This window comes from Oryzias latipes, chromosome 24 (assembly GCF_002234675.1).
Source record: "Oryzias latipes chromosome 24, ASM223467v1".
NCBI lineage: Eukaryota > Metazoa > Chordata > Actinopteri > Beloniformes > Adrianichthyidae > Oryzias > Oryzias latipes.
The window spans coordinates 10,982,471-11,010,129 of record NC_019882.2 but is presented as its reverse complement, the minus strand read 5'-3'; the positions used below and the strand labels follow the sequence as shown (position 1 = coordinate 11,010,129).

General features: G+C 38.3%; 1 protein-coding gene across 1 annotated transcript in view; it reads left to right on the top strand.

Moving 5' to 3' along the window:
* Positions 1 to 27,659, top strand: part of LOC101175121 (mucin-3A-like) — a 93,724-nt gene that overhangs the window by 36,440 nt on the left and 29,625 nt on the right. Inside the window, exons 17-21 of the mRNA XM_023952758.1 lie at positions 23,913 to 23,975; positions 24,116 to 24,178; positions 26,096 to 26,158; positions 26,402 to 26,464; positions 26,647 to 26,709. Of these exons, the coding sequence (XP_023808526.1) occupies positions 23,913 to 23,975; positions 24,116 to 24,178; positions 26,096 to 26,158; positions 26,402 to 26,464; positions 26,647 to 26,709 (315 nt within the window). The remainder of the gene's footprint in view (positions 1 to 23,912; positions 23,976 to 24,115; positions 24,179 to 26,095; positions 26,159 to 26,401; positions 26,465 to 26,646; positions 26,710 to 27,659) is intronic.

Below are 27,659 nucleotides of genomic sequence, written 5' to 3'. Positions count from 1 at the left end.
GTCAAAAGCAAAGAAGACGTATAATATTTTATTTTTTAAGTTTACCATTATTTGTTGCAATTTTGAATCTTGTTTGCAACTGAACCCTAAGAAAGCCATACAAAAACGCAAACATAAACAACCCCTAGAATTTAGGAACTAATAAAAGTCTGCTGGTATTAGACTTAAAATGTAGTTTCAAGAAAAGTATCAACAACATTCCCTGTGGCTATAGATAAACTAATATACTAAACAGGGTAGAAAATACTTATGTATCTCAATGATGTTTGATATAGACGTTTTGGAAAAAGTGGGGACATACTGCAAATTATTCATAATATTATTATAAAAACTCAAATCAAGAAAATGGCTTTTAAACATTATAAATGTTCCTATTTATTTAAAAGTTATTCCATATTTTATATTCTTTATAAATAAAGGATTAATAGAAACTAAACAAAATTGCACATTTGAAACCCTTTAAAAAAGAAAGAGAAACATGTCTTTTGGATTAATATAGAAACCTTCCCCCTAAATACTGAATCCATATTAACTGCAATTAATACCTATAGAAACAGGTTATGTGTCATAGCCTTTTAAATATGCAGTTTTTAAACCTCTTCTGAAAAAGCCCAGTTTAAATTCTAGCAATCTGGCCAACTATAGACCAATATTAATACCAATATTAATATCTCCCCTTTATTTCAAAAATCCTGGAAAGAGTTTTACTTAAGCCAGTGTTTTTCAACCTTTTTTGAGCCACGGCACACTTCAACCTTGACAAAAATCCCGCGGCACACCGGTGTGGGTACCGGATGTTCTCGGGTTGCCGGATGTTCTCGGGGTCCTTCGGGGTCCTTCGACCAATGATGACGTCACACTATTTGATTGGCTGTAAGTTGCCACGACCAATGAGTTAACGTCGCTAAGTTTTTTTAAAACTTTATTGACAATTGCGGTATCATACATTAACAATGACAGTAACATTAACAACGAACAATAACAATGTAATCAATATTGCCTCGAAGATCAGTCACCATTGCCAAACATAACATATTAACATAGAAAATAAAAAATAGAGGGGAAAAAAAGAAACAATGAACATAACACACAAATAAATAAAAACATGAGTAAAATAAAATAAAGGAACATAGAAAAAACCTAAATAGTCTTATACTAGTTAGGGGTACTCGTGAAGTTTGTATTTCTGAACAAAACTAAGCAATTTCAAGCCATTCTTTTTTTTCATATAATGAAGTGATTGAAAGTAAAAACAGAGCTCTTTATTAAATGTTATAAAAAGTGGTTTGGTCTTCAAAATTTTATTTTTGTGCATATAAAACTTTCCTTGCAATATCAGGATATTAAGAACTGTATTTTCTTTTCTATTATATGATACCACACCGAATAGAACATTTTTTGAGTGTAAATGAAATGGCATTGCAATTTTGGAAGAATACCAGAAACAGAACTCATCCCGGAAATATTTTAGAATTCCACAGTTAAAGAATTTGCACTGCAGTTGTAACTTGACCTCACCAAGATGGCGGTGCTCTCCTCCCATGAAACCACGTGATGTCTCCTCTAGTGATATAACTCATTGGAAGGACCCCCGAAGGACTCCGAGAACATCCGGTACCCACACCGGCATTCAAAAAAAAAAAAAAAAAAGGAGAAACTCGGTCTGTATTGATCTACAGTCCCTCCATAATCTCATTGCATTTTTGTGATAATTGTGGCAGAAAATACTGGAAGCTGCAGCTGTTTTTTATTAAGATGTAATGAAAGTTAAGTTAAACGATTTAAAAACTGTTTGATTTGTGGTCGTTGTGGTTTCACGAGGTTAAGAGGAGAGAGTCGTGCGCCCAGACGCTCACTGTCGCTTTACCCCAATGCATCATGGGAGATGTAGTTCAATAATCCGCCGAACGCAGAGAGACTAGCGTCTCTGAGCTTCATTGTCTTGTTCACTTGTTCCACGTTCTGACACCGGATTCTGTGGAAAACTAAACCGCTAAAGATGAGCTTTAGCTGGTATTTTTCTTAGAACTGAGCGACTTTATCGAGTAAGCCCTGGCTGCAGCCTGCAGAATTGGTCAACATAGTGGAATGCTGGAACGCTGAGGAATGTGAACCCCGCCCACGTTGAGCCCGTGCATTTGATTCACCTTCATCAGTGCAGTTGTGATTGCAGGAAAGGGGAAGAATCAGTGGAGCACATTTTGTGTCATTATGAATTGTATGAGGAAGAAAGAGAACAGAGGGAGGAAAATTTGAATGGTGCATTTTTTTTTATGTATCACTCAAAAAAACGATTCAAGCCCCTCTTTCATGTAACACAATAAAATTCTGTTTGTTTTATTCAAAAATATTTATTTTAAAAGAATGTATCTACATTTAATTGACCTAACACAAAATGTATTAATATTTTCCCCTATAACTCCATTAATCCAAAATAATTGAGTTCAAGTAAGGGGCATGCTGTTGAATGCTGTTTTCCTGTTTCTCTTTATTCTTTTTGCCGACTCACGGCTACAATTTTTCACCTATTTTAACCATTCAACTATTAAAAATGTTCAAGTCCTTCGTCTAATGCCTGGTATGACTTTTAGTCCTTCAAATCCTTCGACTTTTCAAAAGTGAAAACTTTCGTTCGTTTTTTCCACGTAAAAACTTGTAAAACCAAAGGAGAAGACAGGCTAAATGTGGGCGGGGTTAACATTCCACAGCGTGTTCACATTCCTCAGCGTTCCAGCATTCCACTATGTTGTGCAATTCTGTAGGCTGCAGCCAGGGGTAGTTGACTTTATCAGCAGAATTCAGAACAAGGAAGTGAAAACTTTAACCACTTCTTATTGGTCAGACTGATGACATGAGATTAAGGTCCCAAGAATGATTGGTGGAGACAGTTAAAGGGGCGGAACTTTTCCTAACGCAGCTGAAGCTGCGGCTAAATTGTGGTACAGTCATTCTTTTAAAATGTATTTAATAGAATCAAGTAAACACAAAGAAAAAAGGATTTTACGATCTTTCATATTCCCAATTTCTTAGTGTTTTATCATGTAGGGATGAACAAAGAACTGAAATCCTGGAGATGGAAAATGTTGTTAAATCAGTTAATGAGGGCAATTTCCCAAGGCACATTTGACTATCTCCCACGGCACACTAGTGTGCCGCGGCACACTGGTTGAAAAACACTGACTTAAGCAGCTTTACCGCCACCTACAAGACAATAGCAACTTTGAATATTTTCAGTCAGGGTTCAGAACACATCACAGCACTGAAATTGCTTTAGTTAGAACAGGGGTGCTCATTACGTCGATCGCAATCGACCAGTCAATCTTCAAGGACATGAGGGTAGATTGCAGGCAACTTGATTGACATGCAGAACGGCCAGTCGAACGTCCTCTGAGACATCTGTCACTGTTCATGTATGTTTAAATACACCGAGCGCAAATTCTGTCTAAATCTTAATTTGAAATTCCAAATGGTAAGAAGAGCAGCATTAACAATTTCAGAATAATTGTCCACTAGCTGAGTAACTTTGAAAGATTTTTCCAGACATTATGATTCTGAAAGCTGACCTGAACCAGCTGTAGAAGAAGGCATAGATTAAAGGGTTCAGCATTGAGTTTGAAAGTGTGAGCCAGTTTAGTGTTTCAATCACAGGGATCTGGGGAGGGGTGACAAACAAAGGCTGAAAAACAACACAAATAAAACAAGGAGTAAGGCATAAAAGAAACACTCCCATGACAATAGCCAGAGTTTTTGTGGCCTTTCGCTCCATCTTACTAACTTCTGCTCCACTCTTTGAGCTGCTGGCGTTCTGGATGCTGTTCACCTGTTTTTGTGCTATGAGCAAAATCTTAAAGTAAATGCAGAGCATTATGATTGCAGGAAGGTAATATGAGAAAACTGGTCCTAGAGTGTTAGCCACCACAACTTCACTTGAACAGTTCTCCTCACATGAGCCTTGACTGAATCCAGCAACTGTAATGGTGATCCCAATAAACACAGAGATGCCCCAGCTCACCAGGATCATGATGGCAGTTACCTGAGCTGTGATTCTTGTTCTGTATGTCAAAGGCTGACACACAGCATAGTATCTGTCTATGGAAATGCAGCACAGGTTCAGAATGGAAGCTGTGCACAGAGTGATGTCAAAGCTGTCACGGATTTTGCAGAAAAGGTCCTCATGATACATACATGAGCTTACAGTGACGGCCATACTGACAGGAAAGACTAGAACTCCAACCAGCAGGTCAGCAACGGCTAGAGAAAGGATGAGGTAGTTTGTGGGAGTGTGGAGCTGTTTGAAATAAATGACAGATGTGATTACAAGCAGGTTTCCACATGATGTGACAATAGAGAGCGAGCCAAGGAGAATATACAACAAGACACAGACAAAAGAGGGGTTACTTGTAAATACATACGTGCCATTTTGTATATTATAGCAGGGATGTATGTAGCTGAGAACATATAAACCAATAAAATTGTCCTTCCTGTCTGAGCTAAACATTTCTGTGGAATCAACCTGGAATATTAAAAGAAGAAAAAAAACTGTTTTTTATTTGTATTTTTTGTAAAATTCAGCAATTAAAATTTACCAATGTACTTACCTGAGAAAATACAGATTTCAAATTCTGTTGCAAATTTGTCAAATGTCTTTCAGTTTAAAATGATCCTTACTGTGTTTGAATGTTTCTTAAATAAGCATTGAAGTTCTTTTTTATGTTTAGAGGTATAATATGAGGAGGAAAAGTTAGATTGCATTACTGTAGGTGCTCCTGACCATTTTCAATACTTTTTCCGCTCAAAAATTGTTTTTCTATTTTTCATCTTCTGGAGTTACTTACACAACAGTAAAGTTAAATTGTGTTAAATTAATTTGTCAATAAAAACACAGTTATTTTTTTTTTGTCTACAAGACGTTAACCTTCAAGTTTTCCATCGCATGGATGGTCTCTTTCTGTTAAACATGGATCACCTTAGTTATATTGATTTCTTTAACATCCTTTTGTATAGAATTTCATTGACCTCTATAAAGACTGTCACTTAAAAAATGTTCTGATCCTTTGACCCTTTTATATTGGAGATGTCGGTGGCAAAAATAAAAAATATTCTCTAACATGCTGTAACTCCTTAACTGTTCACATGTGAAACTTTTCATATTGGCTATGCACCGACATGCAACACATTTGTTAAGTGTTGCATAAAAAAAAAGGTGCATTTTCTCTGCTGATTTACGTTCAAAGGCTGCTTTTCTGGAATTACGTTCATTACATCAACAGTGGAAAAGTTACAGCAGTTGAATGAATGTCAACACTGGAGCAAACACTCTGGTGTGAAACAAGTTGAATTACTATTAGGTTTTGTTTGTGTTTTTGTTTTTTACTATGTTGGATGATGCATTTTTTAGAAAAGCACCAACACAAGTAATGAGTACGAGTGAAAAGTCAAAAAGTTCCCTCTGGATCTGAATTTTTCTTTGCTTTTGCATCCTTGCATGTGAAGCTGTTCACCACTAGAGGTCTGTAGTTCCTCACAGACATCCAGCTGATGATTGGTTAGGGCAGGGGTGTCCAAACTACGGCCCGCGGGTAAACTGCGGCCCGCGGGTCTGTTTTTATTGGCCCGCAGCAAATTTTAAAAATATAATTGAATATGGCCCGCACATGGCGCTTGAGCTCAACTCTGTTGCACTTCTCAGTTTCAACACTAGATGGAGTCGGTCACAGAAAGGTGTGTTGCAGAGTGTGTGTGCTGAGCGGGGCTCGTCCCACAAGAGAGAGGGGGAGGAGCGCTTGCAGGTGGAGATGGGTGTGTGAGCACGGAACAGAGGTGTGGGGGTCGATATATTGTGTGTTCGGAGGACGGAGCATTTTAATAAATAGAAGGTGTTCCCCCCCAGAATAACTGTTTGGAGTCGTTCTTAATCCACTATGTGGCTGAGGGTTCCGAACAGGAAAGTGAACCCCGAAGGAGAATCGCCTTCGGCCCTGGAGGAAATCTCCCCTGCGCTTCTGACCACAGTCGGAAAGAGAGAAAAGACTGAAGATGCCATGATGAAAGAGTAAATTGTCCGTCGCCACTATGAGACCAAGCATCAGAGCAGCTACGCTTCGTACACAGGTGCCGAACGAGCACAGAAATTCAAGCAAATGGCAGCTAGCCTGCAAGCTGAACAGTTTTTTTCCCATCGCGGTGAGTCAATAGACGGCGTCCATCCAGGCCTCCTTCACTATTTCCCTCGTGTAATTAGCAGCGTTACACGAGGGGTTGCTGCCTGCCTGTCTCTCCTAATAATGGCCTTCACGTCTCCCCACAGGCTTCATAAGAGCAACAGGCTTAGGAAGTAAAGGAAGCTCCTATGAGCTGTCTCCGTCTGACACCTACAAGGATGCTGTTTTCAAGGCCATGTTTGCACACGTCACAGAGAGAGTGAACCTAAAAGGTGAAGAAAATGCATTCTGAACTGTGAAAAAGTATTTGCTTAATGTAAAAAAGAACTTGTTTTGTTTTTGGAATTTTTTTGTTCATAGCTGCATATTTTGTCACAGAGTGTAATTGTAAAATGAAGCTTTTTAAATTGTGTGCGTTTAATGTTAAAATTGTCCTCGTTGGTCACCCATAAGCGCTTTTTTTGGTCTACTTTTCTGAGAAAACAGTCGACTCTTTATAATCTACAAAATCGTGCACTCTGCCAGTCAACCACACTAACGGCTATGTATATAATGATCTGCTGGCTTCAGCTGCTCCATAAACCCGTTCTGAACTGCCTGGTTGGAATGAGGTTTCATTGTCTGAGTGAATGTTTCATTTTGACGTGCGCTTGTTTTATGTGGCACAGATCAGCATCACTGCTCCACTGAGAGCAATGTTCTTCACATTATCGGTGAGTTAGAAATACACAGTAATCATGTGTCAATATGTCACCTCTTGTGTGCGGCCCGGACCTTTGCTCATTTTTCCGTATTTGGCCCTCACCAAAAGAACTTTGGCCACCCCTGGTTTAAGGTTTCAGTTAAACTACTGTAGTCCCATCACTCAGCATTACTTTAAAGAATAGCCACCTACAGAGTCGTGATGGGGGGATTGGGTTCGTTGAGCTATGGTAGCTCCCAATCGGGTTACCTATTTACGTCTGAAAAGTTACAGCGTCACAGAACTCAAAGTAGACAAGTGTGCCTTCCTAAAAGGATATGACACCAGACAACCATTTGACACTGAACACTGTTTCAAGTTTAATACCATAAAGATTTGACCCTCAAAACAAATAAAATATCGGTCAATATATCTTGGTTTGGTACTATTCCTCTTAAATGAAAAAATAACCCTTTAGAAAAATGCAAATTTCAAAACTTAACTGAACATTCATAAACCGGTTTCAAAAGTTCTTACAAACACAGATATTGCAATTGTAATATACGACGTGAACGGAGTCAAGTGTTCAGTTTACCGTCTGTTTATTGAGCTGTCTTTTACTGCACCACAACAGTACAACACAAATCTCACAGCGACACCTGTGGACACAAAGTGTATAACAACTCCAATACACTACATCTCCCTTCTTTTTGTTTTTTTTAAGAAATTGTGGTCAACATTCACACACAAAAAAAAAAATAACACAGGTGACGCACTATCTTTAATTATGACTCTCAACAAGACACAGAAAGTTACCATAGTCCTGAATAGACTAAACTAACTAATCACATGCTAACTAGTATTACTAATCAAACTCAAAAGACTAAACTCACTTTAAACAAAATCAAATACCTGTAACCTTACAACATCACTGAAATATAAGATCACTTGGTACACAACCTCTTAATATATGCTTTTTTTTTTTTAGTCCCGATAACGCTGCGGCATTCTTATAGGCCGACCACAGCGTGTTGTTTTCACAGGGCTGGTGACACATTCAGTGTTGTCAGTCATTGTTTCTTGTCTCTGTGGTCCAGTGAAATCATCTTGAGTTGAGCAGGGTGAGTCAACACTTGGAACTGTCTCAGATTCCACCTCACAGGTGTTCTTTGACAAAGTATCCTGTGATGTCCTTGGAAATGAAGTCTCTTTGGTTTGAAGCAAGTGTCTGCGGTTCCGCCTGTACACTTGTCCACTTGGTGTTTTGACTATGTAGGATCTTGGCAGATTGTGTTTATTTATCACAGTGGCTGGTTCCCACTTGCTGCCTTGCCTAATCCTCACATTTTCCCCATCTTGGAGTTCAGACAATGTCCTGGTTCTCTGATCAAAGGATTGTTTCTGTCTTTCCTGTCTCCTTACAAGGTCACTCCTGGCATTTTCATGAAGAGCAGGTTGTAACAATGCCTTTGACACAGGTATTCTTGACTTGAGTCTTCTCCCAAGGAGTAATTGTGCCAGTGAAAGGCCAACCCCATCTAGTGGCGTATTCCGGTATTCCAGCCAGGCTAAGTGTGGATCACCACCACCGTCTTGTGCTTTCTTCAACAGGTTTTTTACTGTCTGGACCGCCCTCTCAGCCTGTCCATTTGATTGTGGGAAAGTGGGACTGGAGGTGGTGTGTTTGAAATCCCATGCAATGCTGAAATCCTCCATCTCACCAGCTGTCTGCCATTGTCTGAGAATAACTCATCAGGCACCCCAAGTCTTGCAAAAATGGACTTGAGTGCAATGATGATGTGTTTGCTTGTGGTTCCACTCAGTTTGACGATCTCTGGGAACTTTGAAAAATAATCCACACACAGTAAGAACTCAGTATTCATTGAAGTGAAACAAATCCACACCTACTTTTTCCCATGCTCTTTCAGGAACTGGATGAGGCATAAGTGGCTCTTTGGGATTATTGTGTCTGTGTGTGTTACATACAGCACAATGAGCAACAACTTCCTCTATCTGCTTAGCCATACCTGGCCAGAACAGTACATCTCTGGCTCTTTCCTTACATTTAACTATCCCCAAGTGTGATTCATGGACTTTTCTGAGCATTTCACTTCTCATTGGGTGTGGTACTACCAACCTTGAGTTCTTGAATATGAGTCCATCCTCATAAGACAGTTCTTCTCTAAAGGTCCAGTATTGCTTGATATTGTCTGGAAGTTGACTCTGCTTTTCTGGCCACCCACTCTGAATTGCCTTTGCCACCAGTCTCAGTTCAGGATCTTCTGCTGTTGCATTTCTAAAGTCCCGCAACTTTTCCTCTGACACTGGGAGTTGATGGCTGATGCAGTTAACTTCCATCTCTTCGTCTATAAGTATTTCTTTGTGTTCATTTAGACACGCTCTGCTTAGTGCATCCACAACATGCATCTCCTTTCCTGGTTTGTATTTATTCTCCAGACTGTACTTTTGCAGCCTCATGAGCATTCTTTGCAGTCTAGCTGGAGCACTGAGGAGTGACTTTTTGAATATCACTTCTAGTGGTTTATGATCACTTTCAACATGGACGTGTCTTCCATATAGGTATTGATGAAACTTCTCACAGCCAAAAACTATAGCCAGCAACTCTTTCTCAATTTGTGAATAACGTTTTTGACAGTCAGTAAGTCCCCTGGAGCCATATGCTACCGGCTGACCTTCCTGAAGTAGCACCGCTCCCAAACCCTCTGAACTTGCATCCACAGACAATGTAACTGGTTTGTTCACATCATAGTACTTCAGTACTGGTGCTTGGCTGACTAGTGTTTTTAGTTTCTCAAAACTCTGTTGCTGCTCTGTTTCCCAATGCCATTCCACGTTTCCTTCCAACTTCCTCAGAGGAGCACTAATGTCCGAAAGGTTAGGGATGAATTTAGAGAGGTATTGCAATAATCCTGTGAACCTCTGGAGTGCGGCTTTATCCTCCGGTGCAGGCATGTTTTGAATGGCTTGGACCTTTTCTGGATCTGGCTTGAGTCCCTGCTCACTGAGCACATGTCCAATGTAGGTGATTTCTGTCATTCTTATCTTACACTTACTTTTATTCAGTTTCAGATTTATTTTCCGAATGCGGTCTAGCAGTTGCCTCAGTCGACAGTCATGCTGCTCAATGTTCTCTCCCCAAACTAGGATGTCATCTATTACATTGACCACACCCTCTAACCCCTCTAGGTGTCTGGCTATGCATCTTTGGAACACTTCCAGCGCTGAGGAAATGCCGAATGGAAGTCTTTTAAATCGGTATCTGCCAAATGGGGTGTTGAATGTACACAGGTGAGAGCTTTCGTCATCCAGTTGGATTTGCCAAAATCCATGGTTTGCATCCAAAACAGAAAAATATTTGGCATTTGGCATCTCAGCTACGACTTCCTCAATTGTTCTCAGTGGATAATGTTCTCTTTTAATGGCAGCATTCAGGTCTTGTGGGTCAATGCAGATACGAACTTTGTTAGGTTTTGTTACAGTCACCATGCTATTTACCCACTCTGTGGGTTCTGTTTGTTTGGTTATTACTCCCAAGCTTTCCATTCTTTTCAACTCTGTTTCAATTTTGTCTTTGAGAGCAACAGGCACTTTCCTGGGTGCAAAGATGACTGGACTGACATCTGGATCTGTCTTGATGTGATATAGTCCAGGTAAACAGCCTAATCCAGTGAAGAGATCCTCATATTCATTGAGAATGTCACTCTCCGTTTCAAGCACATGTAGTCTTTTGACAAGACCCATTTCTTCACATGACTCTCCTCCCAGAATCGCAGGTGCCTTGTTCTCTATGACTTCAAACTATATCATAGTTCTTATCTTTGTATTGACATTTCAACATGATTTTTCCTTTAGTTTGACCTAAATAAGCAACAAGCTTGGAGTAAGATCTGCTCACCTTTTTGTCCACTCTCAGTTTTCTGAGATCTCTCATTGAAATGACATTACAGTCAGCTCCAGTATCCAGCCTGACTTTCAAAACTTTCTCATTGACGATCAGGCTTTCATGCCACTTTTCTTTCTTTGCTCCTTCAGCATTCATCTGCGAGACTGAATGTTCTTGTTTTTCTGCTTGTATGGAGCCAATGAAAAATTCTTGATCACCTGCCTCAGCCTTGTTTATCTGTTGCACTTTGTGGTTATCTTGTTGTCTTCGTGAATTACACATTTTTGCATAATGATTTTTTCTGTAGCAGGCTTTGCACACTTGTCCATAAGCAGGACACTTTCTTTGCTCATGCTTGTAGCCACATCTAGTGCAGTTTCCTTGATTTCTCATCTTTATGCTCTGTGACTTTAATCATCCTCTTTCTTTCTCTCATGTTGTTTTTGCTTGGTGACTTTATGCACAGGAATTTCAACCTCCTCCTGCAGACTTTTGAGCTGACTCCGGCTTAACTCACTGGCTCTACAAATGTCTATTGCTTTTTGTAGCGTGAGGTCAGGTTCTCGTAATAGTCTTCCTCTAACTTGATCATCCATTATCCCACAAACGACTCTATCCCGTATCAGTGAGTCAGTGAGATGCTCAAACTCACAGTCTCTTGCTTTATTTTTTAAATCAGTCACATACGCATCCACAGTTTCTGATTTTCCTTGCAGGCGTGTGAAGAACAGGTGTCTCAAATACATCACATTTTTTCTTGGCTCACAATGTCGCCTGAACATCTCTTTCATCACATCGTAGTCATCGACATTTTCATCAAAGTCAAAGGTGTTGAATACCTTAATTGCTCCGTCCCCAGCCACGTGCAGGAATGTGGCTCTTTTCACTGCGTCGGACTTTTCATCGATTCCGCTGGCGACAAGGAAAGGTTCAAATCTCTGGATCCAGACCCTCCAATTTTCCACTAGATTTCCTTCTAGACTTAGTGAAGTCGGTGGTTTCATCTGCTCCATTTTCTTCCTTTTTCCTATTAAGTTTCTTCACTTCTGACACCATGTAATATACGACGTGAACGGAGTCAAGTGTTCAGTTTACCGTCTGTTTATTGAGCTGTCTTTTACTGCACCACAACAGTACAACACAAATCTCATAGCGACACCTGTGGACACAAAGTGTATAACAACTCCAATACACTACAGCAATAATTCACCACGTCATGAAAAATAACAAACTGGGCCCATACTCACTCACTCATTCACACAGTCAGTTACTACCCCCGGGGGGAAAAAATTGTTGTTCCGTGCAGAGCCGTCCTGCGTTCTCCGTGCAACTTTAGCCGTTGCTCCATCCTTCCACAGCACCTGTCGTCCGTCGCGGGAAATCCAACGTGCTCAGCGCTGCAGCTCCGCTCCGTGGGCTCCGGGTCACGCTCAAGTGAGAAACTCCAAAACGGGAAACTTTCAGTCACCTTTTCTGTCACGGGAAACCACTCTCAAGTTTTCCTCCTGACTTTGGCCGGCAGAAAGTTTATTTTTTCCCGTCTTCTTCTCCACTTTCCCGCGTGCTTCCACGTCCAGAACCTTTTTCTTTCTTCCTCTTTTTTTCTTTTCCTCTCCTCCGCCAATCAGCTTAGTCCCATGAAAACCATAGAACACTCCACAGAACACTCCGCATTTTTTCAAAATAAAATATAGTCCTGTAAACTGACTCTGTTGAGGTTACATAATCCAAAATAATTCAATAAACAACAATAACATTGTTATTTACAATCAACCCATTTCCTTATAGTTAAATCTGTGTCATCACCCAGACTTATTCAAACATATTCCTTTTAGTAACTCTGCAATATCAATATTAATACTAATATTGATCATTTATGGGATTAATGTATTTAATCTTTTTTTCTTCTTCTCGGGGCTACACTACACAGGGAAGATAATGTGGTTTTAGTGGCATCAATTTGCAGATTTTTATTAGACGTGTGAGAAACCAGCAGAACGAGTTTCCCAATCTGGACACAGATTTGTTTTGACTGTGAGTTGGTATTGGTATTAGTGCAGACTGGAGTTTACTGAGTTTCATGGACCTGTGAGGTGAAGGAGAAGTCTGTGGAATACGGAGATGTCCTGATACTTTTCTGTGTGGAAATTTAAAGTGGCGTTTAAAAACCATGGGCGTCATTTTTTAAACAAAGAGATGCTTTTGGATGAAGGCTACTTACTAGTTACCTTTAAAAGAAGGTAATAAAGAATCTTTAGTTTCATATTTGTTGATTTAAAATCATTTCTATAAAGATGATGCAATCTAATTCTTACAGTAAATGTGTGTTGTGATAATACTAAAGAAAAAAATGATCAACAGGTTTTGTGTGATGGTAGAAAATCTGTCCGATGTAAACATGTGGGAGATTGGTGTTTTCTGCATTCTTGTTTTGTTTTTATGTACAGCACCTTGAGCTGTTTTGTACATGAAAGGTTCTATATAAATAAAATGAATTTGAATTTGATTTTATTATAGATTATAAAATGAAAAGAGATGTGGGTTGTATTTTTTTTCCATTGATGACTTTGTCCTTCCTTCCCACCTGATGAACAGAATAAAGGGGGTTGTAATATTTTTTTTAATCAAAATTATTCCAATATTGCTGCCAATTTAGCTAATATTGGTGTTGAAGAATGGATTAAAGTCTTTCTGCCAGATTACGTGAAAGATTGGGTACCCATCTTTCCGGCTTTAAATCTGTCGTAGCTACACCGTTTTTGTGTAAGTCAGGGTTTAGTTTTGGGGCACGTCTCTTTCATCCTTGTGTCCCATATCCCTGGGCTACATTCTGAGAAAACTGTTGATTTTCACTACTACCACTATCTACCATGTTTACACAACATTAAGGGGTGAATTGTCTTTAGCTTCCTAAGTCACGCAGATTTTATATCATAGTGTTTCCAGGGAATCTTCCACATTCTATCCCCATGTGAGGCTGACTAAAATCAAAATGTGAGTTTTAAATTGAAAAGTCTAATAAGCTTGATGGTGAAGTTTGTCTAGGGTCATTTCAGCAGCTTGTTAAGTGGAGTCTTTTTTAAAGCAGTTCTTTCCGACAGTAATCTCTGCCTTTATCATGTAATTTATTTTACTTGTGGTTGGAGAGTACAAGGCTCTAAATTGAAACAGTGCTATTTCAGAAGTAATCTTAAAATATAGGTACGATTTTCAAGCCTATGTTCCTCACTGGGATTTCATTCGGTTGATTAGCTTCAACTGGAGAAACTAAAATCCAAGGTGAAGATCAGAATCGTTTGGGCTTTTCACTTTTAACTGCTGTCAACAAGCCTCTTCACCGTTTCTTTTTTAAAACATGTCTTTAAATTAGTTGTCAGTTTTCAACTTCTATCAATAAGAGTCTTTGCATTTGTTTTTTTATGATCTTGATATATCAAGATCATAAAAAAAAATATTTGTGCTTTGTTTTCGATTGTCCTGTTAGCTTTTGAAGGTTTACTAGTTTTGCTTTTATGTTTGCTTTTGCCGAGATAGTAGTACACTTGAAGTTTATTTCGTTTACATGAGTATAAAATATAGCAAGACTGAATTTGAACCTTTTAGTTTTACTATTTACATAGTTTATAAAGAGTAAACATCAAGTATACCACCTCACTTTTGGTGTAGACAACCTTGCAGGACACTTGATTCAATTACTTCTTGCTTAGGGCTTTTTAAGGTCGAAGTGTTTAATATATAAAAAATACTTCTATCAAAAATCCTAATCGGGCACTTTACAAACAAAATTGACTTCATCACTGCATCCTTTGAAATTAACAGATGTCCTGTGTTGCACTTTTACATATGAATCTAATAGTGATTTACTGAAATACATGCTAGAAAACATGCGATTGCCGCTGCTAACATGGGTCTGCAGATCAGGCGATACAGATGAGAAATGACCTAATCTAGCAATGAACAGCCAAGGGTGAAAATGCAAATTATCAATCCTGAAACAGAAGCACCTTAAGGTCTACAAGTTCAAATTTTCATTGTAGTCACAGCATTAAAAGACTAAAAACTTAAAAACTGTTAGTGTTTTAGTGCCGTTTGTGTTTTACCAGCAACAGATCACATAAAAACAAAAAAAGGACATTTTTAATGTCGTCTTTTTTAAATGTAATGAAAACAGAAATGCCTTGTAAATATTTAACCAGTTCACTTAGTGTTAGCAAAGCAAGCCTCCCACCTTCAGGAAGTATTTTTTAATAGATAGCCATCAGCTTCCCCCTGAAGGCTGCTATTTTGGAGTGGCTGCTCAGCAAAACGCAGGAGCAGAAGACAGCCTGAAAAGATATGGTGAGACGATGACTTTTCTGGTCCTTTTGATATTTTAATCTTTTGTTGAACTGGGTATTTTTTTAATTTAAGGTCAGAAAGGTAAGAAAGGCAAGAAAGTGCAGCAGGTTTTTCTTGCTGTAAGTTTTTCTCATGTAAAAATCACTGCATTTGTTACCGTTTTAATCCACGTTACAGCCACAGTTTCTTTTCTATTAAAACTTCTAAAAGAAAGTCCCGCCCCACTGCCTCGCTGGATTTGACATGCAAATTTCAGCCAATCAGATCAACCAGAAACACATAGGGGCCGCTCCGTACATTTTGGAGAAAATGTAAGACTTTTTATGTTTGCCTTATGGTGGTGAAACTATGGTATATAGAAAATATGATAAAAGGCAGAGAGCTGCATATAGCCCAAGAGCTGCCTGTTAACTCCCCCTGCTATGTAAAATGAATGTCCCGCCCCGCTGCCTCGCCGCATTTGACCAGCAAATTTCAGCCAATCTGAACAACCAGAATGGTTACTGCCCCCAAGTGACAAAACGCCACATAATACTGAGCGCAAATCCAAGCAAGCGTGCAAAGAAGAATTGACCGCCCAAGATCACGGCTTACTTAGGTTTGCAGGCGTGCAGTTTTAAATTGCACCTGCACGGTTGTAAGGTTCACTCACACTGTTCCTGAACACGCCGCTCAGTTGTCTTTACGCCCTTTCACTTTATGGCAGAGACGAAACGCCATACATGTTTCACAGATTTCTTTTCAGTCACCTGACTCTTCTGGTTCATCACAAAGGCTCAGACAACTCGGATGCCCAACAATAGATTACCCAAAGCAGTATTCTACTCAGAACTTTCTCAAGGAAAAAGGAGCTGCGGCGAACAGAAACTACGCTATAAAGATGTGCTAAAGCGACACATGAAGAGAGCAGGCATCCCATACTACAACTGGGAAGAAGAAGCCCTACAAAAATCCAAATGGCGTGAAACTTTAAAGGAAGCCATGACAACCATTGAATACCAACGCCAACGTGAATACCAACAGGCACATTACCGTAGCAACTTCAACCGATTTCAAATGCTTGACATGTGATCGCTTCTGCAGATCCCGTGCTGGACTAGCAGCCCAAATGAGAGCCTGTCATTTTTAATCCTCAAATTCAAGACAGTCAACTTCGAAACACGAAGGACACCCATTATGGCAGAGATGAAACGCCATACATGTTTTGCAGATTTCTTTTCAGTCACCTGACTCATCCGGTTCATCACAAAGGCTCAGACAACTCAAGACGCTTGTATGAGACTTTTGCGGCTGGTGGCTCAAATCGCGCTGTAGGACTCTCGCACTTAAACTAACTGATGAAGGAGGAAGCACAGACTTCTGGTTTTAAGACACAGAGAGACATTTTACCAATGTGGGTCATAAAGTACACTACAGTACAGTCAATTGCTCTGAATAAAAAAAAAACAAGTCTATGTTGAGCAATATTCCAATGTTCTCTAGTAAATGGTTCAAATTTTGATGAGTAAGGATATGTGACGGGGGTGGGGGGTGGTTCTACATATTCGTGGATTTGCGGGTGTCTCTGGTCCCTAAATCCCGCCAATACAGGACTAATATCTATATCTATATTTATCTGTAATATCTACTATCATTGTACAATGATGCAATAGCATTCTACAATAGCATTGTCCGTTTTTATCTGTTTTATTTTTTCTTTCACTTTCTGTTTGAAGGAATGGCAAAAACTAAGAGTAACTTGACCTTCGTTCTTCTGTTGATGCTGTTAGTTGTGGAAACACAGAATTTCAGTGAACTGTCAGTTCAGGTCTTAAAGGTAAATTATTATTTACTGTATACCACCCAACATCTGATTGTTTTCCTGTATTAATAATAAAGCCAGTGTTTTAGCTGTAATAACAGTTCTTTCTTTTGTACCAGCAATACCACGATGAACCTGGATTACCTAACAGGCGGATAAAACGTGAAGGTAAGAGTGAGAAATAATCGACAGTGAAATCTAGATTTCTGTTTAAAAAAAAATAAACATTACAATGGAAGATAGTGTTTACAAAACAGTTGGGGAAGCTAAAAAAACATGGATCCAGTTTAGTGTAAATCAGATTAGGTGAATTCTAACTGACCTCAATTTTCCATTTTAATGAAAAAAAATCCTTTGGTACGGGGCCCGTGTCCTGATATGGAAAAAATAAAATATATCTTGTTCCCACAAATTAATATCTTGTTTCCACAAATTAATATTCTGTTCCCACAAAATAATATTTTGTTCCCTCGAAATAATTCATGCAAACAAAATGTTAATAAAAGACAAGTCCTGAATTTGGGCATCCAAAATCTTATAATATTTTTCGAATGTGGGTCACGAAGAAACGGAAGAAGCGGGCAGAAAGCAGCTTTTGCAGCAGCATGGACAGAGAGCGTACCAGGATGTGAATGAACCCAAACATGAAAACATGATTACCGATGCTTTTTAAAATAAATAAATCTGATCTCTAAACATCATCTGTGTCTTCAAGGCAATGTAATAAGACACACACAGACAGAAATGGGAAGGTATCTGCCGTAAAATCCAACTATTGTTCACATCCGTTTTTAGGAAGCTAGGAGCTAAGTCCGGTGGGCGAAGCTGCAATCCTTGTTTATGAATGACTTATGACATAAATAATTATTTTGTTTGCACAAATTCATTAATTCGTGGGAACGGAATATTGTTCTGTGGGAACAAGATATTCATTTGTGGGAACAAGAAATTATTTATTTTTTCCATGTCAAGTCACAGGCTCTGTACCTTGGAATGCCATTTACAATAAATAATAGTGCATAGAACTGTTTTTAAATGGCATGCACGTAAACAGTAAGAGAGTTGGCAAAGTGATGGTTCAGAGATGCATCTGTTAGAGGAACACACAAGTTTTTCTGTTTTTGCATGACAATTTGCACAACCAGAATAGAAAAAAACAATGTATTCTTGCTAAATGTGGTTTAATGTTTGATCCTTTACCAGTTTGAGATAACAGAATTGCAGCAGGCTTGTGTACAGCATGGAGGCGGTAAAAATTCTTCTAACTTATAATTGTCAGGAAAAAGAAACTTCAGCCAAAGGAAACAAAAGTGTTTAAGATGATTTCAAGCCTTTGAGGTACTTGTTTTGTGAAAGTAGTAATTGTCTCTGTATTTGCTGATTCAACAACAAAAACATATTTCAAAAAAAGGAAGGGGACAGATGTTTAAGGACTCATTGTGTTACTTAGCACAAACATTTAATGTAGTGTCTGTTCTCTGAGTGTAATCAGTTTTGCCTATTCAAAATGTTAATTCAGAGTCTGAATTAGTGATAACACCATAAAACCCTATTGTCTTAAAAAAGAAAAGGAAAAAGTGTACCGATGTTGAATTGTTTTAAATGTTAAATTGATGTTTCAGTGCAGGAAGATAAAGCCGAGTATGAAGTTGATGTGGAGGTGAATCTGACAGACAGCAGAACACTGGAGAACCTGAGGAACTTCCTGAGGACTGGCCAATTTATCCTGACTTTGGGTCCTTCAGTGAACATCACACAGATTGACCTATCCACAGGTAAACATTTCAGGCATTAAAGACTATTTTATTCTCACTGACAGTACAAGATTTGACCAGCAGGGTTGAACATAAAGTTCAATCTCCTAAAGGCTGGAGTTCAGATCTTGAGGGAACACGTGGATCAACGTTTCAGTGATTGAGTTTGTTGGATGAAGTAGAATTCCTTAAAGCCTTATTTTACATGCACCCATACGGGTGGAATGACCTGTACTGATGTGGGTTTTTGGGTTGTCTGGGCCCGTAGAGGGTCGTAGAGAGGAGTGGCTAGATCTAAAGAGGAGTGCAGAGACATCATAAAAAGGATGGTCATACATGTAGTAAGTGCATTGTGAACTTCCTGTAAGGCTAATATAAGTTGCAAGCACTTATGACATACTAATTCTGTTGTACAATGCCCTAACAATATTGTACAATTATATTAGTAAGGTGTGGGAACTGGCTCCAATATTGCACACACAGGGTGTGCACATGATATGTAAGTGTTCATAGGATGCCCAGACAAACAAAAATCGTCTCACCCACTTCACCCTTACTTACCTTATGTGTAGCATACGTGTTTGCTATGACCTTTTGCTCCCAGCGTGCCCTTTAACCCTTGTGCTATCTTAGATGACCCCACCCTTGCATTGACGTGTTCTCCCTACCATGACAAAGGTGGATAAAGGTGGAAAGATTTCATGTAATCCATGGACACCAGTGAAGATCACAAATCATTGAAGAAAAAAGGTTCAGAGCACTGTCTAGTGGGTCTAGATGACCCAACTCCCAATGTTAAAGTGCCTAGGATAGCACAAGGGTTACACTAACCTGGCTATGGCGCCGCTGTACAAGGACGATGCAGTGGTTCAGTCTCAAAAGGTGCGGTCAGGTCAAGGACATTGCAGCCAGCAGCTGCCATCATCGAAATGTAATGGGTGTCATTGACCAAAAATCCGGGACCAGAATAAAAACCCTTCAAATTCATTATTTAAGCAGATGATCAGATGATCCTTATGTTTTACAGATGTTTAAAAAAAAAGAAAGACAGAAGTCACAGTTCATGTGTGTGTGGGGGGGAGGGGGGGGGGCGTGCTGATCTATCCATAATTATATTCACAAAAATGGAATGAAGTCAGAATCCAACAGTTGAATCCGTTTTTCTGACTTCAGATTTTCTGGGATTACGAAGCAGAATTTGACATTTGTCTCTCCATTCAGGTCAAAATGTCAATTATCTCCTAATTAGAGCTTCCTGATGGGGTAGAGTCAGGGAGTAGTTTGGTCTTCAAGGGGAAATCCAATGTGCTGTGTAGGGTTTAAGGTCAAGACACAACTATGCATAACATGTATAGAGTAAACAGGCGTGTTTCACTTTGTCTGGAAGTCCCACAGGGTTTGTTACAGCAGCACAGTGGCTCAGAGTGCTTTCTATTAGTGCTGTTGATTTTACTGGTGCAGAGCAGAAAATCAGAATTCAAGTCTATTTTCTGATTCTTGATCACCTCCTAACCTGAATTCTCAAGCCCCATCAATAGCTGGTGTGTCTCCATCTGCAGACAGTTCAGTAGTTGGAACACAAATGTTCAAGGTTCTATGAATTCCTTGAAGATATTTCTGACAAAAATATTAATTTCTCAAAATCTACAAGCTTTTCTATAGTTTGTAAATTGTGTTTCAGTTTCAGCTTTTTGTTATATTTTAGAAAAACAAACGTTGATGGTGTTTTTAGTTGGAAACGGCTTTTATAAATATGGGAACCATCATTAAAGTTGAATCAGTAACTGAAAACAAGAAACAAAGGCAGTGTTTTCCTCATTCATGACCTGCACATTCCTAATAAGCTCCACTGCTCCAAAATAATATGTAATGGCAGATACGGACATAAAGATGACTTGGGGAAGGAGACATGGCAACGACCCACAGCTACTGTAAACAGACAAGACAACCAGCACATTTATAAAGGCGATCAAACCACTCTGTTAACCCTTGTGCTATCTTAGATGACCCCACCCTCATATTGACGTGTTCTCCCTACCATGACAAAGGTGGATAAAGGTGGAAAAATTTCATGTATTCCAGGGACACCAGTGAGGTTCACAAATCATTGAAGAAAAAAGGTTCAGTGCACTATCTAGTTGGTCTAGATCAGTGTTTTTCAACCTTTTTTGAGCCACGGCACACTTTAACCTTGACAAAAATCCCGCGGCACACCAGCATCCCAAAAAAAAAAAAAAAAAAAAGCAGAAACTCATAGTCTGTTTTGATCTACAGCCCCCCCCCGGCAATCTGACATGCATTTTTGTGAGGAAGCAGGAAGTTGCAGATGTTTTTTCTAAAAGATGTAATAAAAGTTAAGTTACATACAAACTGTATGTTCGTTGTGTTTTCAAGACGCTGTCCCTTTAAGCCAATGCATCATGGGAGATGTAGTGTGAAAACTGTGAGAAAACGGCAGAAAGACTCGCGTCTCTGAGCTTCATGGTTTTGTTCACTTGTTCCACGGTCTGATACCAGATTCTGTGGAAAGTTACACCGCTAAAGACGAGCTTTAGCTGGTGTTTTTGTCGGAACTGACTGAGTTATGAGCTAAATTGGAACAAGGAAGTGGAGACTTTAACCACTTCTGATTGGTCAGACTGATGACATGTGATTAAGCCTTCAAGAATGATTGGTGGAGTCGTGCAGACAGTAAAAGCTGCGGGACTTTTCCTTACACAGTTATAGCTGCAGCTATTTCGCGTTACCGTCATTCTTATCAAAATGTCTTTAATAGAATCAAATAAACACAACGAAAAAAGTATTTTATGATCGTTTATATTCCTAACTACTCAGTGTTTTATCAGGACCTGTTTGGATGAACAAAGAGCTGATTTCCTGGAGATGGTTAATGTTTTTAGATCAGTTAATGAGGGCAATTTTCCACGGCACACTTGACCATCTCCCACGGCACACTAGTGTGCCGCGGCACACTGGTTGAAAAACACTGGTCTAGATGACCCAACTCCCAATGTCAAAGTGTCTAGGATAGCAAAAGGGTTAAGGAACTCATTCATTCATCTTCTTCGGCCACAGGGCCACTTATGGGCAAAGGCAGGGGACACCCAGGAAGGTCGCCAGTCTGCTGCAGGGCCACATATCACACATCCATTCACTCTCACACTCACTCCTAGGGACAATTTAGAGTTGCCAATTGAGCATGTTTTTGGACAGTGGGAGGAACCCGGAGAACCTGGAGAAAACCCACGCATGCATGGGGAGAACATGCAAACTCAACACAGAAATGTCCCCCATTGCTGTAGTTTTTCAGGTCCCCCAGCCAGGACTTTAACCGGGGGCCTTCTTGCTGTGAGGCAAGAGTGCTAACCACTGCTCCACCGTGCAGCCCCTGTTAAGGAACTGTTTCTTGTAAATGAGTCAGCAGTGATTTAATAACAGTCTGTTGCTTCCTGGTCCAACCGATGGGGATTAATTGAGTATCATTACTGAAAGTTGTGTTGTTTTTTCCCAGTGTGCTACATAAATGGCACTAACATTGAGTGCAGATGCGAGGATCATTATGCTTGGCCCAGTTCAAGCTGCTTCTCCTATGGAGCCTGTGGTGAGATCACTGACAACACATGTGGATGCATCAACAAAGTACCACTGGACGGGTCATTCTGTCAGCCAAAGTCAGGTGAGATCTCACTAAAAGTTAAACTTCTGCCATTTGCTAGTTTGTAAAATTTCAAACTAGCAATCAAGGCCAGATATGAGAAAAAGGAAAAATCCTAACCTGTTGTCACACACGTACTCTGTCATAGAAGTGTATTTATGTTTAACATTTTACCATGAACTCGTTCTTGTCTGATCCTTTTCCACAGTTTCCGTTTACCAATACCGTTTGGACATTCAGATCAACATAAAGGACACAGAACAGTTGAGGCGCAACTTTGCAAACCTCACTTTCCCTCGTCAAATCAGCTCTGACGTAAACATTTCAGATGCTGATGTCACCACAGGTGAGAAGAAATATTTCTATTTCTTAAAGTCTAGTTGCTGTATTTCTGTGTTAGACAACATGTCTTCCTGCAGTTTGCAGTCCAGCTGAATCAAACATTCAGTGCAGATGTGAGAGGAACTTCCTGTGGCCGTGTGACAAGTGCGCCACCTATGGGAAATGTGATGAAGGCAGTGCGTGTGGATGCATTAAGGCTGTTCCTACAGATGGACAGTTCTGTCAATCAGAGCCAAACAGTAAGTATTATGGTCTGTCAGAGATATTCAATCCAGATTTGAACTTTTGTGAACGCTTGAAATCTGTGTGTTGTCAGACATCTGTCTTTTATGATTTTTCTTTTATTTATTATCAAGAATGTCTTATCGAAAATATTTATCATATGTTTTGCCCAAAGGCTTTGAAATATCTTTATCGTATCATAAGTTTGTTTTGAATGTAGGCATGGTGTGACTTTATAATGAAACTTCAATAAATTATGCAATCTTGTCGATGCAACTTGATGTAAAGTTAACATCTTTTATTTTTCTATTTGCTAACCCCACTGTGATTTCTATTTCAGATCTTACGGTTTGTCCATCTACAACACTTGTTCCATCCCTAACATGTAAGTTACAATAAAGAAAAAACAACAAAGATGATACTTTGTAAAGAGAGAATTCCATACCTGAATATTAGTCTAAAATGTGATTCTCCAGAGAGAATGTTTGCAAGAAAGTGTGTTTTATTTCTCAATAGTTGCTTTTTTTTTAATGTCCTATCCTTACTATTGGCAGAAATTGTGTTTCTAGTAGAAAACATAGCAGCTTTATAAAAATGTCACAATTAGATAATTCTATTTCTCCACATGTGTTCATGTGAACAAACTCACCTTAGATAGATCATTCAGCTTTGAAAATTCCTTTAACATCTTTTTTAATTCTTGCATGTCAATGTTTCTTTAACTTCATCCACTGCTGTCACTGAATTCTTTAAAACTACACCAATTGTGACAACAACTTTGACAGGTAACTAACAATTAGAGAGAGAAAAAAACATACAAAACAAAATTGTGTAAAGTTTCAAAAACAGGCCTGAATGGGAAGTTTTTTGTATAAAATGTCTTTTTTTGGTTTAACAGTTGGGGTTATTTAAAAAAAAAAAAAGAGACTGTCGTCTGAAACATTTGTGTTTTATTTTATTTTTTGTTTCCGGTTTGCAGCATGTTTCTAATCTTGTTGTTACTTACAGATAAACAGCTTCATTAAAATGTTTTTTCTGTATATTTGTCTTTAGATTCTCCTCCTGTTACCACTAAAATATCTACAACTGCTCCAGATGTGACCTCAACTAAGACAGGTTATTGGAACGGTTAAAGCCATCTTCAATTATTTCATATTTACAGAAATTAAATATATTTCAATTAACTTGTAAATTTGTTGGCTTTAAAGTATTGTGATGTTTTTAAATGTTATTGTATGGCATGTTTATGTCTTAAGATTCTCCTCCTGGTAGCACTGAGATATTTACAACAACGTCTTCTGTGACCACATTAATGAAAGGTAACTTAAAGAATACAATGTTCACAATTATTCAAAATCTATATGAATGTTTCTTTAAATTCTTTAAATTTCTTTTATTTAATTATTGGAAGATGTTAGATTTTAACTTCCACATTTGTTTTTTGTTTTGTTATATTTGTCTTTTATCTTTGGTAGAAAGTATTCATCTTCTACATCCAGCATTTTAAATTTCAGCATTTCACCAGTTTAATTGTCTTTACGCTTTTCATGTCTTTAGGTTCATCTTCGGTTCCAAAAGAATTCATTCAAACTTTGCTACACTTAACAAGTGTTTAATAATAGAAAGTCAGTGAGCTGTTGGTAGACAACTTTTTCAAGGACTTTTCCTAAAAATGGCAGATTAGAGATAGGTCTGTAATTATTCAGTACAGTGGGATCAAGACCGCTTTTCTTCAGGAGAGGTTTAATGACTGCAGTTTTTAAGGCCTCTGGAAATATTCCAGATTGAAGAGACATGTTAAATATTTGAGTAATTGATGGCAACACACTGTTCAGGACAGACTTTAGAAATCTAGTGGGTAACACATCAAGGCAGCACGTAGAAGAGCTCAGACGGGTGATGGTCTCTTGGACAGTTTGGTCAGTGACAGGTACAAAGTGAGTCAGCTTAGAGTGAGTAGGTGGCTGTTGGAAAGTTATATGTGTTGTGGAGTTGATGGCTTTTTTAATGCCCTGAACCTTGTCATTAAAAAATACAGCAAACTCATTACATTTAGGTGTGCAAACCAGTTCTATTGGTAGCTGGGTTGGAGGGTTAGTTAATCTGTTTACTGTTCTGAAGAGGACACGAGAGTTGCTGCTGCAACTTCCAATGATTTCAGAGAAGTACCTTTCCCTGGTTCTCCATAAGATCTGGTTGTAAGCGTACGACTCCCCCTTATACATTTCATAATGAACCTGGAGTTTTGACTTGCGCCACTTTTGCTCAGCTCTGCGGCACTGTTGTTTCTGTGCCCTGACTAGATCATCCTTCCTCCAGGGAGCTTTCTGTCTATGTTTTCTCAATTTACCCTTCATAGGGGCAATGGCATCCAGAACATTCAAGATGTTAGAAGTAACAGAATTCAGCGTTTCATCAACATTGGCACCAGAGGCGTTTTCAGGGTTTATCAATTCTACAAACTGTGCCCTAGTGCTCTCATTTATTTGTCTCCCTTGGACAATTGTCTTTTATCTTTGGTAGAAAGTATTCATCTTCTTCATCCAGCATTTTAAATTCCAGCATTTCACCAGTTTAATTGTCTTTACGCTTTTCATGTCTTTAGGTTCATCTTCGGTTCCAAAAGAATTCATTCAAACTTCGCTACATTTAACAACAACTATGACTGGTAAGAGCAAAACTGGAAGAAAGAAAAACAGCCTCAAACAAAAATGTAATTTGACTGTTTTGAATGTTTTCTCTTTATATTTATGTCTTTAGATTCTCCTCCTGTTACCACTAAAATATCTACAACTGCTCCAGATGTGACCTCAACTAAGACAGGTTATTGGAACGGTTAAAGCCATCTTCAATTATTTCATATTTACAGAAATTAAATATATTTCAATTAACTTGTAAATTGGTTGGCTTTAAAGTATTGTGATGTTTTAAAATGTTATTGTAATATTTTTCATGGCATGTTTATGTCTTTAGATTCTCCTCCTGGTAGCACTGAGATATTTACAACAACGTCTTCTGTGACCACATTAATGAAAGGTAACTGAAAGAATACAATGTTCACAATTATTCAAAATCTATATGAATGTTTAAACACCTGAATGTGTGTCTCTGATTTCTTTGTTTATGTTTTCTGTTTGTTTCATTTGTCTTAATCTTATAGTGTTTTTACAAATAAACAGCCATTTCAAAATGTTTCCTTCATTAAAATCTTTTTCTCTGTATATTTATGTCTTTAGATTCTCCTTCTGTGACCACGGAAATAGTTACAACCATGCCAGATGTGACCACAACTATGACAGGTTATTAGATCTCTTAAAACCATCTTCATTTATTTTATTATTTGTACAAATGGAATATATTTCCTGAATTGGTTAGCTTTCATTTGTTCTGATGTTTTTTTCTTGGTTTTCTTCTGTTTTTACATTTTGGTTCAATTTAATAAAACTAAAATTTGTTTTGATCTAGAAGTTAACTTTCAATAAACAGGTTTATTAAAAAATTCACTTTAACTCAAGATTTTCTCTGTATGTTCATGTCTTTAGATTCTCCTCCTGTTACCACTGAAATATTTTCAACTGCAGCAGCTGAGACCAAAACTAAGACAGGTCCTGAAAGAATAAAACCTTTATTACTTCAAAGTTTTATGGATGTCAAATATTTCCATTAAAACTTGATTGACCCTCGGTTGAAACATTTAACGTTTATCTTGATTAAAATTTACTCGACACCCCAAATACGTTCACTTTAAATCAAATTTGTTTTTTTCTCAATGTCTTTCATGTTTTAGAGTTTTCCTCTGCTGCCACTGAAATCTTTACAACTACACCAGATGTGACCACATCTGTAACAGGTAACATCTATAAAACCAAGAAGACAAATCATATACAGTAAACATATTCTTTACCACACAACTGTGTCTAATCAGCCTGCTTTATCTTTTTTCTGAAGATCCACAAACTGCTAATACAGATGTGATTTCTGTTGAGCTAAACAACACATTATTGACAGCAATAAACACGATGAGAAGCATTGGGTCCCAATTGAAATCTCTTCAATTATTGGAAGATGTTGGATTTTAACTTCCATATTTGCTTTTTGTTTTGTTATATTTGTCTTTTATCTTTGGTAGAAAGTATTCATCTTCTACATCCAGCATTTTAAATTCCAGCATTTCACCAGTTTAATTGTCTTTACGCTTTTCATGTCTTTAGATTCATCTTCGGTTCCAACAGAATTCATTACAACTTCGCTACATTTAACAACAACTATGACTGGTAAGAGCAAAACTGGAAGAAAAAAAAAACAGCCTCAAAAGAAAATGTAATTTGACTGTTTTGAATGTTTTCTCTTTATATTTATGTCTTTAGATTCTCCTCCTGTTACCACTAAAATATCTACAACTGCTCCAGATGTGACCTCAACTAAGACAGGTTATTGGAACGGTTAAAGCCATCTTCGATTATTTCATATTTACAGAAATTAAATATATTTCAATTAACTTGTAAATTGGTTGGCTTTAAAGTATTCTGATGTTTTTAAATGTTATTGTAATATTTTTCATGGCATGTTTATGTCTTTAGATTCTCCTCCTGGTAGCACTGAGATATTTACAACAACGTCTTCTGTGACCACATTAATGAAAGGTAACTGAAAGAATACAATGTTCACAATTATTCAAAATCTATATGAATGTTTAAACACCTGAATGTGTGTCTCTGATTTCTTTGTTTATGTTTTCTGTTTGTTTCATTTGTCTTAATCTTATAGTGTTTTTACAAATAAACAGCCATTTCAAAATGT